Below are 14575 nucleotides of genomic sequence, written 5' to 3'. Positions count from 1 at the left end.
AATTCGCAATACATTGCGTCTTAGAAGAAACTTTAAAGTGTATTAGAAATCAAACCACAAGTTATTTTTAAAAGTCGCTGAACAAATGTTGGTCAGTATGAGGAGTACAGCCTACAGTTTAATTTTTTGCTCGTAAAAAAAGCAAAAAGAAAACGGTCACCCATCCAAGTACTGACCCCTCCCGACGTTGCTTAACTTTGGTCAAAAATCACGTTTGTTGTATGGGAGCCCCATTTAAATCTTTATTTTATTCTGTTTTTAGTATTTGTTGTTATAGCGGCAACAGAAATACATCATCTGTGAAAATTTCAACTGTCTAGCTATCACGGTTCGTGAGATACAGCCTGGTGACAGACGGACGGACGGACGGACGGACGGACGGACAGCGAAGTCTTAGTAATAGGGTCCCGTTTTACCCTTTGGGTACGGAACCCTAAAAAAATTGACTACAAAGTCGCAAAATTCCGGTCTCGTTATTAGCAAGAGGGGTCGGTAAACAACAATTACTTCCTTTTTTAACTCTCCTTTTATCTTTTTTCCGCTTTGTAGCGAAAAGCGCCTACGAACGGAAAACTCATCTTTTGAACATTCTTTGATCCTTTATTTTATATGCATCTATGCAAATATCAAGAAGTCGTATGATATGAGATCAAGTAGTTAGATAACATGCAAAGGCAAAGGTCGTTTTTTAAACCTAGCTTATTCGATTATGATCTTCTTGTTAAAGTCAGTTTTAGTTATTTTTAGACCACAATTACGTGACGTCTGAATGTTCTTAATCAAGTTTTTGTGAATATTTATATTTCATTAGAACATCCTGTTATTAAGGTATGAACTCACGTTAGGAAGTAAAAATACCTAGCTAAATCTCATCACTAACCTATGATTGTCACCTGGGTTTCATTATTATACATGTACCATTATGTACATAATGTACCTAGTCCTCCTCATCGTTTTCGATGACAGCGACCCTAACTAAATAAACATTATGGACGTTGCCTCCCAAGTAGCATTGCAAGCTGTATATAAGCTGTATTAAAGTTTATTTGTATACTATAAGCTGTACAGTTAGGCTGTACAAAGGCTGTATAAGCGCTTATACAGCCCTTATAAGTAAAAAAAGGGCCCAAATTATACAGCCTTTGGCGTTATTAGAGCTGTAGAGTAGCTGTATAAGCAATACATAAGCTGCATAATAGCTGCATTACAGCTATATTTCGGTGTAACAGGAAACCTTAACACTACATATAATCTCTTATAAGTACGATATAAGAATATAAGTTTTAAATAAGTTATAAGAAAGAATTACAAGAGAATAATAATCATTTAAGAAACTAAAATGTCTTAAACTTGTTCATTCGTAATATAGTAATGGCGACAATAAAGTGTTATAGTGGATGGTAAAAGTAAAAGTAAATATTATACAGGACTTAAATGGAATATTACATTATTTGTAAGTGCGGATTATTATTTATTGTGAACCTGTGTATCTTTTCTGGCAAAATATTTACGCGCCTACAAAATAACAAAGAGAAACCATAAGGAAAATATCAAAAATCGGTAAAGTTACTGTTTGTTTTTAAGGTTAGAGTATCAAAAATATTTATAAATATTAATTCTAAGGCTAAACAATTTATTTTAGCTGGTAATCAGAACACGGCGTTAGTCGTCTAAATATTTGCAAGTATTTCTTTAATTATATTTACAAATACGTTTTTTTTTTATTGTAAAATGGCGACAATTTTTAAACAGCCTACAGGATAGTTGGAGAGCATTATAATCTTAGTAGCTGTGCTGTGTAATAAATGGAGTGTCTTTTACAGCTTTTGTAATTAAAACAGCTTTATAATAGAATATTTGTATTCGTTTGGCTGTATTTCGGTTCTCCGTACATAAGTTATAATTCTCTTTAGAGATCCGTATAACAAATAAAAAACCTGTACTGTAACTGTCATATATTCCTTTAGTTTTATAATACACTTATTTTCAGAAATCATTACACTACTATACTTATACGAGTGTAAAATTACGCCAAAAGATTGTTATAAGCGACTCTATCAATAATACAGACAAAAGCTGTACTATAGCTGCCATTTATTCATTTGGTTTTATAATACCCTTACAGACAGAAGTTATACAACTACTATTCTTATAGGAGAGTAAGATTTCGCCATAAGAAATAGCTTTAAAACGGGGTTGACAGATACATTTGTACAGCTACAAGTGCCAAGTGATACTACAATACAGCCTGTATACAGCTTTTACGATAAAATTAGCTTGTAGTGTTTCACAACACTTAATGTTTTAAAACGGAGTTGACAGATACTTTTGTACAGCTAAAAGTGCCAAGTGTTACTACAATACAGCCTGTATACAGCTTTTACGATAGAATTAGCTTGTAGTCTCTCACAACACTTTTAGTTTTATAGTAGATTTTTTATATTCTGATAAAGCACCCCATGCTTCCGCAGAATCCTTTATAATGATTTTATACAGCTTGAGCTGTATAATGTCTGTAAAGTACCTTTTATACAGCTTAAATCTTTTCTGACACTCTTATACGTCCCTTAAATCACTCTAAGTTCTTAATTGGCTGCTATATTGATGTTGCCGACACTTCCATGCTACTTGGGCTAGCGCGAGCCCTAATGTGGGTGGCTTCATAAAATATTAAGATGTGGTTGTAATATTCCTTAATCATAAGCTTTAAAAACCAGGTAAAAGCTTATTACATAGGTACCTAACTTCGAGCAACACCGGCTTCCAACCTAATATAATTAATGTTTAATCCGGTTTCATTGGGTAAATAAAGTCTGACATTGAAAGACTGTTATTGACGCACAGAAATTCAAAATAAAGCATAAAATCAGTCTCCTCAAACTGTCCTTCTACAAAAAACAACACCGTGCAACAACCTCACGAATCGTTTTGATTGAGTGATGAACCAAATTATTAATTTTATAAGAAACGAATAACGAGGTAGATACAGTAAATCTTCTTCTTCCTGGCGTTATCCCGGCATTTTTGCCACGACTCATGCCCGGGGTCCGCTTGACAACTAATCCCATGATTTGACGTAGGCACTAGTTTTACGAAAGCGACTGCAACCCAACCTTCCAACCCAGAGGGTAAACTAGGCCTTATTGGAATTAGTCCGGTTTCCTCACGATGTTTTCCTTCACCGAAAAGCGACTGGTAAATATCAAATGATATTTCGTACATAAGTTCCGAAAAACTCATTGGTACGAGCCGGGGTTCGAACCCGCGACCTCCAGATTGCAAGTCGCACGCTCTCACCGCTAGGCCACCAGCGCTTAGAGGTAGATACAGTAAATAAAACCTTAATAAATGCAGCACCCCTAGTGTAAATTTTTTTCGATAGCGTGTGATGACGAGCGTTCGCGTTATTGTTTATTTTAGTATGGGATTTGAACAGCGTGCCGAGCGGGACGTTTTGGAAACGCAAAATCCCATACATGCAGATTACACTTAGCGCACATGCGTAGGTACGTCACGTCACAAAATAGAAAAATCTATCTCTATGATAGGTAACGTAAACCCTAAACGATTCAGGCTTTAAATTTATGAAATAATTTAGCTCGTACAGTCACCTGCAATAATATATTACACAACGAAGGCCGCAAAAATATGTGACACGCTCTTATTATGGCTCTACAAATAAGATCGTGTCAGATATTTTTGCGGCCTTCGTTGTGTAATATATTATTGCAGGTGACTGTACATATGTGATGGCCCAAACCCAGCCACTAAACGTACCTACTAAAAGTTAAACACGTCTTAATAAATCCATTTAGTCGTCCTGTTACAATGTATTTATATAAAGGTGACTTGGCTGGAAGGTCAGACTGGTCAGATGGCAATTGATTCAGCAAATAACTTAAAGGATGATTTAGGTTGCACCTACACTAAAATATGTTTAGGTATATTATAGGTATCTTGCAATTTTGTATGAAATGCAGGTAAGTACCTATAAGTCGATGTGACATTGTTATACACAGACGATAGCTAAGGCATTCAATGCCTATGTTTTATATGTGGTACGGCAACCAGCAGATATAACGAGAGATGCTCGAGGGACGCTGGATGTGGGGTGGCCCTAAGCGGGCGAAGGCGTTCACAAATAGGTATTCGTATTATAGTAAAGTATACCTTTCGAAATATTTATGAATAATCACTTAGTCATTTAAATTATAAGTTATTAATACATGAAATGGCTTCTGTGAGTTGTATTCTCGCGCGCGACTCCATACATCAAGCGCGACTTGTACCTATGGACTCGCGCGCGAGAACGCAACTTATGCTTGACCGCCTGGTTGGTCAATGTAGGTAAGCCCGTCTACGTTCGTTTCCAGAGCAGACGCATCATGTGAAGACCAAGGTCATCGTGGCGGACTTCACGCAGGGCGCCGAGATATACCCCCACATAGAGAAACAGCTCAAAGACCTGGACTTGGGGATCTTAGGTGAGATATACTACCTACATCATTTTTTAACTTTTCAAACATTGAGGATTCCTCGGCACATAATAAATAATAGTACTAGGTACAGCTACAGAAGACTCACTCTCTAACAAAACGCGTCTGTCACGATCAGCACAGATATGGCCGCTAGGTGGCGACAGCGCCACGCGCGGCTTATGGCAAACCCCAAAATTGGGGTTGAACGGGTGTACTTTTAGCTACCTGTAGCAAAGCGACGAAATCGCGGAGTGAGCCACGCCTGGCCTCGGTTGTGCTATATAGGACAGAAAAAATTGTCCTCGAAAAAAAGCTAAAATACCTACCTATGACAAAAAATCGGCTAGGATTCCTAACATACATATGATAGTCTCGTACATTACGAAAAGTGAAAGTTCTGACCTAAAGTCATGACTCATGAACCTATCAACCTATACTATACATTGCCAAACCATAGCAATTAATGTTTTAGTGCCTATTGATCGCTATGATAATGATGTAAGAAGATACCTAAGTGAGCTATGTTGCAATGTTTTTAACATGTTAATTATATGAATAAATTAATACAAAGAACTACACATTAAAAATATGTAAGTCAAAAAAATAAATACAATAATACCTATTTAATTGTGGCTAAAATGAAATAATCTTAGTAAGATCATATAGTATTTCAATCCTAAAAAAGAACCAATAACCCTAATTACCTATAAACTGAAATATGTCATTCATATATATACGAAAGAAAAAATAACTAACCTAACCTGAATCTAAAGGAGGCCACTGACGAGCCTTCCAACAGTCCAAATAGCGTGGCTGCAATCTAAAATCGGTCCGTGAATGTCAAAAACGTACAATGTTTAATATTAGGATGCCGTCCATTTGGATGAATCCATTGTAACGGCATCCATTTGGAAGGCTCGTCAGTGGCCTGCTTAATGTTCACAAAACTTTGGAAATTACTTTTTCTTTTTTTTTGTAAACTTAATATAGGTACATATATTCATTCAGCTTATATTTTATTGTTTTCTCAAAGTTCGCTTAAAACCTATTGAAATGGGTCTTTCTCCATGTCTGGAGTGGACACAAGTTTACCTATTTCTCTATATATTTCTTAATTTTCTTTCTAGTAAACAACGTAGGCCTAAACTACGAATGTCCGGTCGAGCTGTGCTGCGCCCCCCCGTCTCGATGCTGGGACCTAATCGTCGTCAACGTGGGCGCAGCCACCATGCTCACCCGCGCCATGCTGCCTTACATGGCGACCCGGGGGCGGGGGGCCATCGTTAATATCTCCTCGTCGTCGGAGCTGCAGCCTATGCCGCTTATGGCTGTATATGGAGCAACTAAGGTCTGTCTATTTCCCTCCTGTGTCTCTCTCTTTTGTGTCATTAGCACTTTCACTCTAGCCAGGGTTGCGAAACTCCTGACTTCGGCCAAACTCGGCTCCGCTCCGCTCACCATTGCTCCGAGCAATTATTAGGGTTGACACCTTGACGTCCCTTTGCGTGCACGACCACAGATAAGATAATGGCTGAATTTCGACAACTCAAAATAGCCGATAGGGATAGTGCCATAGGTATATTGGAAAGGGACAGCACGATTCGACCCTGAACCGCTGTCAAACATCGGTTTTGTAGGAAGTTTCCTTTCTGTACGGCAGTACAGTGCTCTATGTACAGTGCAGTATTTATTTTGTGCTCTAGCGCAGATTTTTTTACCGTTTTCTGTCAAATAAAAAAAGGATTATATTTCAAGGCCATTTCATTAATGACCGTGTGAGAAAGCAAAATACTTATTTTACAACATGTAATGGTATACTGGACCACCGTCAGTTGGGAGTTTATGCGTCATCTCGGTACGGTTTTAATTAGTTAAAAATACTGTAGGAACATATTATGTTTTTACTATGTCAAAAGAATAATATATTCTAATAATTCTGTTATTTCCACAGGCGTACCTCCGTAGCTTCACGCACGCCATCCGCGAAGAATACGCCCCGAAAGGCATCTACGTCCAGCACGTGGCGCCCTTCTTCGTGTCCACCAAGATGAACGCGTTCTCCGCCACTGTGATGGCCGGCGGGCCGTTAGTTCCCACCCCTGAAGCATACGCAAGATATGCAGTCGCTATGTTAGGAAGGGTGCAGGACACGACGGGGTACTGGGTCCATGGAGTTCAGGTTCGTATAATAACTGTACGGATCCGGTTAGAAGGACCATTAGCACGTGGCGCCTTCTTCGTGTCCACCAAGATGAACGCGTTCTCCGCCACTGTGATGGCCGGCGGGCCGTTAGTTCCCACCCCTGAAGCATACGCAAGATATGCAGTCGCTATGTTAGGAAGGGTACAGAATACCACGGGGTACTGGGTCCATGGAGTTCAGGCTAGTATAATAACTGTACGGATCTGGTTAGAAGGACCATTAGCACGTGGCGCCTTCTTCGTGTCCACCAAGATGAACGCGTTCTCCGCCACTGTGATTGCCGGAGGGCCGTTAGTTCTTACCCCTGAAGCATATGCGAGATATGCAGTCGCTATGTTAGGACGGGTACAGAATACCACGGGGTACTGGGTCCATGGAGTTCAGGTTAGTATAATAACATTAATAACTGTACGGATCCGGTTAGAAGGACCATTAGCACGTGGCGCCCTTCTTCGTGTCCACCAAGATGAACGCGTTCTCCGCCACTGTGATGGCCGGCGGGCCGTTAGTTCCTACCCCTGAAGCATACGCAAGATATGCAGTCATTATGTTAGGAAGGGTGCAGGACACGACGGGGTACTGGGTCCATGGAGTTCAGGTTAGTATTAATAACTGTACGGATCCGGTTAGAAGGACCATTAGCACGTGGCGCCCTTCTTCGTGTCCACCAAGATGAACGCGTTCTCCGCCACTGTAATGGCCGGCGGGCCGTTAGTTCCTACACCTGAAGCATACGCAAGATATGCAGTCGCTATGTTAGGACGAGTGCAGGACACGACGGGGTACTGGGTACATGGAGTTCAGGTTAGTATAATCAGTGGCGGATTTGCAGTCTTTGCCGCCCTAGGCCCCAAGCCCTGTAGCCGCCCCTTTCTCAGCATCAGCACCCATCATATTGAGTACATTTAGATCAGGCAACGGAAAGATATATTATAGAGGGAAATGCTTGGGACACATTTTTTACTTAGTAACTTTTTTGGACTCGTTAGGAGGTGAACATATCAAAAGTTTGAGGCTTTGGTTTGAAGGTCACATTTTTCGGTTTTTCGCTTATTATATCTTAGAAACTATACGTCCTTGTGACATGATGTTAGGAACATAGGTTTTATGAAAAAAATAAGCAAATACTGTTTCATTTTAAGTGACAGTTTTACCAATAACATTGACTTTCATGTACCTACAAAAACATTAAAAACTATTTTCTTGAATAACTGCTAAACTATTTATCCTAAAATTATAAAAAAAATCTGAGATTCTTACAATGAGCTCTTGGAATTGATATGTAACACGATATAGTTTGAAAAACTTTATTTTTAAATTTTCTCATTTACCCCCCAAAATATGGAGGCCATATTTAAAATTCATTTTCATCACACTCGCTCAGTAAATGTGGAATTGCACGTAGGCGTAGCGGGAGTTATAGAAATTTCGTTTTCCCTAGGGAGTTATGAAGTTTCTAGTGCCATAATTAACAGTTTTTTGTCTATAAACTTATTTTTTGTATCGCAAGTGTGATGAAAAACATTGTGTGTATCTCGGGGCGTAATAATATTGCAAACTCGAGCCTATAAATCGCTCCGGCAAGCCGTCGCGATTTAACTTACTCTCGTTTGCAATATTCAACTTACGCCCCATGTTGCACAATGTACTATTATTTACGTTACACGTCCATCTTTGGGTCACAAACTTACATATGTGTGCCAAATTTCAACTTAATTGGTCCGGCAGTTTCGGAGACCTCTCTCTTCCCCTGGCTCAAGGGCTAGCTACGGCCGGGGACTTTTGATATGTTCACCTCCTAGATAGTTCAAATAAAAATAGGTACAAAGTCAAAAATTGTGTTGCAAGCATTTCCCGCTATAGGTACTTTTTTGAGAATTTGTTGCCTGGTCTAATTTTGAGTTATTTTTTGTTATCATCAGCGAATTTTTTGTCACAATTTGCCGCCCCTAATATATCTTGCCGCCCTAGGCCCGGGCCTACTGTGCCTTATGGGAAATCCGCCACTGAGTATAATAACTGTACGAATCCGGTTAGGACCATTAGCACGTGGCGCCCTTCTTCGTGTCCACCAAGATGAACGCGTTCTCCGCCACTGTGATGGCCGGCGGGCCGTTAGTTCCTACCCCTGAAGCATACGCAAGATATGCAGTCGCTATGTTAGGAAGGGTACAGAATACCACGGGGTACTGGGTCCACGGAGTTCAGGTCAGTATAATAACATTAATAACTGTACGGATCCGGTTAGAAGGACCATTAGCACGTGGCGCCCTTCTTCGTGTCCACCAAGATGAACGCGTTCTCCGCCACTGTGATGGCCGGCGGGCCGTTAGTTCCTACCCCTGAAGCATACGCAAGATATGCAGTCGCTATGTTAGGACGAGTGCAGGACACGACGGGGTACTGGGTACATGGAGTTCAGGTTAGTATAATAACTGTACGGATCCGGTTAGAAGGACCATTAGCACGTGGCGCCTTCTTCGTGTCCACCAAGATGAACGCGTTCTCCGCCACTGTAATGGCCGGTGGGCCGTTAGTTCCTACCCCTGAAGCATACGCAAGATATGCAGTCACTGTTAAGAAGGGTGCAGGACACGACGGGGTACTGGGTCCATGGAGTTCAGGTTAGTATAGTAACGGTACGGATCCCGTTAGAAGGACCATCAGCGATGAGTCTATGCGGTTCGAAGGACCATGAGTTGTAATGTAGTTTTTAATGTAGTTTCGGCCAGTGTTGACGCTACTGACTTGTCAAATTGTAACTTCAAGCTTTGTAGTCTAGTACTTACAAAGAAAATGTTTGTATTCGTCGTGTAGGCGCAGTTACCCCACTTTGCACTTGTTCCAACTAACCTGAAATGAATCCCTCCTGTTGCAGGCTTTCTTCACCCAGTTGGCTCCGGTCTGGTTCCGCACGAAGGTCGCCTGGCACCTCAACCAGGGATTCCGGCAAGAATATCTACGAAATCAGAAGGTGCAATAGGCTAGGACAACAATCTTCTTCATGCGAAATTGAACTTTCTCTCCATTTAATACGGTTGACAATTCAATATCATCTCACTATACCTATGACTCTTTCTCATATTACCAGCGAGCCGCCCCGGCTTCGCACGGGTTAACAAATTATACACTTAAACCTTCCTCAAGAATCACTATTGATACGAGAAACCGCAAGAAAATGCGTTCGTAGTTTTTGAGTTTATCGCGAACATACAAACCCATAGACACAAACAGACAGACGCGGCGGGGGGGTTTGTTTTATAAGTTGTAGTGCTTACTCAAATTTTATTTTAGACATTTAGCATTGATTTGGATAATTTCGGATCTAATTCAATTTAGTTACCTCTAAGGCTCTAAATTCCGTTTCATAGTTAAGTTCATACTTTTGTACAAATATAGTCTTACTAATAATATAAGATGGCCATATGTGATGTTAATTTTAAATATATATATTTTAAGCATTGCCGTTTTCATTTTTTGCTCTAATACCTTACCTTTATACCGAATGAAGTCTTTTTCGCTCTTATTGCGCAGACATAAAAAGCTTTTTTCTATCGACTTTTACTGATTCCGCGTCGATATATCTGGGGAGACCCTAATGCAAACAGTCTTACCCTTGACTCTAAAATTATGTCGATAAGACACTAAGGGTCGGTTGCACCAAACTGTTCGTGCTAAATTTGTATGTATGGAAAGTTTCATAGTGGCGCGCCGGGGCGCGCCGGCTGGCGTTGATCAGTCTGTCAAATGTGGTTGGTGCAACTGACCCTAATAAGTTATATGTTACTATGAAAATCATATGTCAATAGCAAAATTTAGACACGAAGTAGGAATACAAAAATGTTAATAAATACTCACTTTATTATTAAATTATTATAATCAAGTACTTGCATATCAATTGCGTCACTTAAGTACAAGAAATACACTCGAACAATAATCATACTACACTATAAAGTATATGGCCACATTCAATAAAATAAATTATGATTCGATTTAACACAAGTAGACTAACACAAATGAGTCGCTTAACTTCAAACTCGGGTAAATCCATCTGTCAGATTATGCGATTTTGGTATTAAGAAAACGTAATAGGGTAGATATTTGCTGTGAGGGCCCAATGGATTTACCCGAGTTTGAAGTTAAGCGACACAAATATGGATTCTAAAAATCTGAAATAAACATTTTATACTTACTTACTCCTCTGGCGCAGCGACCCAAAGTGTGTCTTGGCCTCCAACACGACTGCTCGCCACTGATCCCGGTCTTGTGCCGTGTCTCGCCAGTTCTCAACCCGGAGCTCGCGCAGATCAGCGTCCACCACATCCGCCCATCGATACCTAGGTCGACCAACCGGGCGGCGTCCTATCGGTTTTCCCTCAAACGCTCTTTTCACCGCCCGATCACCTTCCATTCGCTGAAGATGGCCGAGCCACCGAAGCCTTTGCGCCTTTGTCACACCAATGATGTTTGGTTCAGCAGCTAGTTCTTCAACTTCGGCGTTCTTTCGGATTCTCCAGCTGCCATCGGGTCTCTGCGTTGGGCCGAGGATTTTGCGGAGAATCTTCCTTTCGGCCACCAACAGCTTATTTTCCTCCTTCAGAGTTAGTGTCCAGGCTTCACATCCGTATGTTAAAATAGGTCGTATCACGGTCTTGTAAATTCGGATCTTAGTTTTTCTGCTGAGAAACATTTTATACATATAAGATTTAAATTATTGCGAGACATACTAACATTAAGGTAATTTTACGATTCCATTCACGTGATTTCGTGACCGCTACTCACTCATGGAAGTCATGGACTATGAAGGGGCCTACAGTTTACCCAGTTCGCCGGACGGTTGTTCGGAGCTGTCAAATGTGTCTTTTAACTGACAGGCCGATATTGTCCGGCGAACTGATAATCAGTGGGCTCCTTTAGTGCTTGGGTGGTGCTTGGAAATGGAGACCTAGGCTCTCCGAAACATGCGACTAAAACGAGAGTGACTAAAATCACCACAAACCATAAAATTAGCTTAATTATAGATTTATTAAAATCTTTAACATTACGGAAAATTAAATTGTTTTTATATTCTAGATATTAAATTGACAGTTGGATTGGCCAATTTTCTACCCAATCGTTCTTATTTATTTAGAAACAATTTTGTACTAAAATGACAAATTGGCCGGATAAATCAAACTATCAGTTTAATATCAGGGGTTATACAGTATCTTTTTCCTATTCCCATTGAGGGTCAAGGAGGTTTGAACTCACTACCAATTTTGGTGCCATTTGTGCCAAATTAAGGGTTAAGACTTTAGGGTTTGATAACAATAAAAAAAAACCTTTTTAGACCGGCCTTTGTAAGTAGTTTTAAGCCCCCTCCAGACTATGCGCGTGAATCGCGGGCGAAGCCGCGAACGCGAGTGTGGAGTCGATTTCGCTGTCTGCGAAAATCGACGCCACACTTACGTTCGCGGCTTCGCGCCGCGATTCGCGCACGAGTGTGGAGGAGGCTTTACGTTGAGACAACAAATAGGCGACGTTGGTGTTTATTGTTTAATGTTTAAAAATATTTTTATGTTTCAGTAAATATAATTAATTATTATGTCAATCGTCATAATCATAAAAAAATAATGTTATGATTAGTCCTAAAAACTAAGGTTTGAATTATCATAATTGCATAAATGCTAAAGAAAGGACGCTTAGCACAAGGAATTTCGTACATTGACCCGTCTGTTCCTATCTCTATCGCTCGCGGTGTAACTATATTGCTGTCCCGCACATGATGACGGCGGTCAATGACACTGCGCGAGCGGGATAGCAATATAAATGCGCGTGCGATAGATGTGTTATGTACATGTAGTTATGACTAGTCATCTAACGGATTCAACATTTGTGAGAATGAAATGTTAAATACATGTTAAAATACGATATAATTGAGATATCCTTCTAAAGTCCAAGGCCTATAGTACTTCTTCAGTTCGATTAAATTTAAACCATATTCACTTGGAACAGAGTTGCATTTCTTTTGTTTTGTAAAATTATCAAACAAATAAATATCAAGTCTATTCCCTGCACTATAGGTTTAAATTTCAGTGGCAAATTTTGAGTTCTATATATATGTGACTGGGCCTTGGGAAGATATAGCTATTTAATTTGTTGGCAGTCAAGGTTGGTAGTTGTTAACATTTAATATATGTATTATATTTTATTATTATTCATTACTTAACATTCCAAAAAATGTATGACTTCTTATACCTAGACGTCACTACTATGGTCTCAATATTTATTATCGCAAACAAAGAATTAATATAAATATTAAAATACAGAACGGTAAATATCAACGCATAATAATAATATTGAATTTATATTATCGTTTATGTAAAATCAAAGTAAAACAAATCAAGTCAATAAAATAAAATATGAACTAAAATAAAACATTGAGAAACAGATCATTATGTACGCTGTTTTACAATATACGCTCTATTTAGAATTATTCTACTTATGTACAAACTCCGACTGACTTAGCGCCATTAGCAAAATACATTTACACAGACGGATACTCAAAAATATTTACACATCTGACATTAGTGGTGTAGATATTTCTGAATTATTCGCCAGTATACAATTTGGTTCAATCACCTTAACCTCTAGCTGCCCATACGTCAAACCTTGCCAAGCAAAATTAAATTTTATATTGTCAACACAAAGTTCAAATTAAAATGGAACCGGTGACCTTTTTATAGGTCTCTGGGCGGCTACAGGTTAAAGAACCTTATAATGACGAGTAGCCCCTTTAATGTAGGTACAGTCAAGTGTAAAATATGGGTGCACAAATCATTTCAAAAATGTTTCCCATACCTCTTATGTCAGCAAATTAAGAACTATGGGACATATTTTTGAGTAAATTGTCTACACCCATATTTTTACACTTGACTGCACATATGTACCTCGCAGAGCTCATCGCCAAAATGGTCTCCCATGTGATGGTCTCCGAAATTCGTAGTGTCTGGCCCCACAAACTGACAAGTAGCCATTCGTAGAAGACAAACTGATACATGTATATTGACCTTTTCTTAAAGTGTCCGAATGTTAAGAGCTCTTCATTATATTCAGACTCTTTAACCGATTCGTTGCGTGTTCCATTTTCGAAAACTTTTGACTGTGGCGCGGAACAATCATTTCATGACACGGCAGCCATGCCATGCGCCATAGAATATGATGACACTCCTCCCGTGTCATACGCCACACGTAAAAACATTGATGACACGGCAGGCGTGTCATCAGCACAGAATCGGTTAAAGAACCTTATTATCGACTAGCAGCCCCTTTAAACTAGGTACAATCGCCTGCGCTCGCGGTGTTCCAGTTAAGAAAAATTTGCCTTGCACCTTACAAGGCTGCCTGCAAGGCGTTCAAACGAGAATCGCCCGATGGGTGGAATACCGCGAGCGCAAGCGATTGTATATACAGGGTGTCCCAGAAATCGACGTCAAGCCGTAAACGGATGATAGACCAAGTCATAACAGTTATCATAAAAATACAAAAAAAAAATCCAACTCATGTTCTTTAAAAATTATGGTCACTTTAAAAATTCACTAAAAAATCCACACCCTGGTTGGATGGTTCTTTAACTCTTGTTACTACAAATTCCACAATTTATTTTAATTTTTTTATTATTGTGTAATCTTGAATAATTACAGGGTGTGGATTTTTTAGTGAATTTTTAAAGTGACCATAAATTTTAAAGAACATGAGTTGGATTTTTTTTTGTTTTTTTATGATAACTGTTATGACTTGGTCTATCATCCGTTTACGGCTTGACGTCGAATTCTGGGACACCCTGTATACCTCGCTTCCTAGCTTAGAGCTCATCGTCAAAGTGGTCTCCCAAGAGATGGTCGCCGTAACCCGT

General features: G+C 39.7%; 1 protein-coding gene across 2 annotated transcripts in view; it reads left to right on the top strand.

Moving 5' to 3' along the window:
* LOC134663449 (inactive hydroxysteroid dehydrogenase-like protein 1) overlaps positions 1–10147 on the top strand; it is a 30419-nt gene extending 20272 nt beyond the window's left edge. For both annotated transcript variants that reach the window (XM_063519819.1, XM_063519820.1), the window contains 4 exons: positions 4374–4484; positions 5606–5826; positions 6430–6657; positions 9560–10147. In XM_063519819.1, coding sequence (XP_063375889.1) covers positions 4374–4484; positions 5606–5826; positions 6430–6657; positions 9560–9664 — 665 coding nt within the window. In that variant the 3' untranslated portion in view covers positions 9665–10147. The remainder of the gene's footprint in view (positions 1–4373; positions 4485–5605; positions 5827–6429; positions 6658–9559) is intronic.
* Positions 10148–14575: the final 4428 nt, after the last annotated feature.

This window comes from Cydia fagiglandana, chromosome 4 (assembly GCF_963556715.1).
Source record: "Cydia fagiglandana chromosome 4, ilCydFagi1.1, whole genome shotgun sequence".
Classification (NCBI taxonomy): Eukaryota; Metazoa; Arthropoda; class Insecta; order Lepidoptera; family Tortricidae; genus Cydia; species Cydia fagiglandana.
Note: the sequence above shows the minus strand (reverse complement) of the source record. Positions and strands in the feature narration are given on the sequence as shown.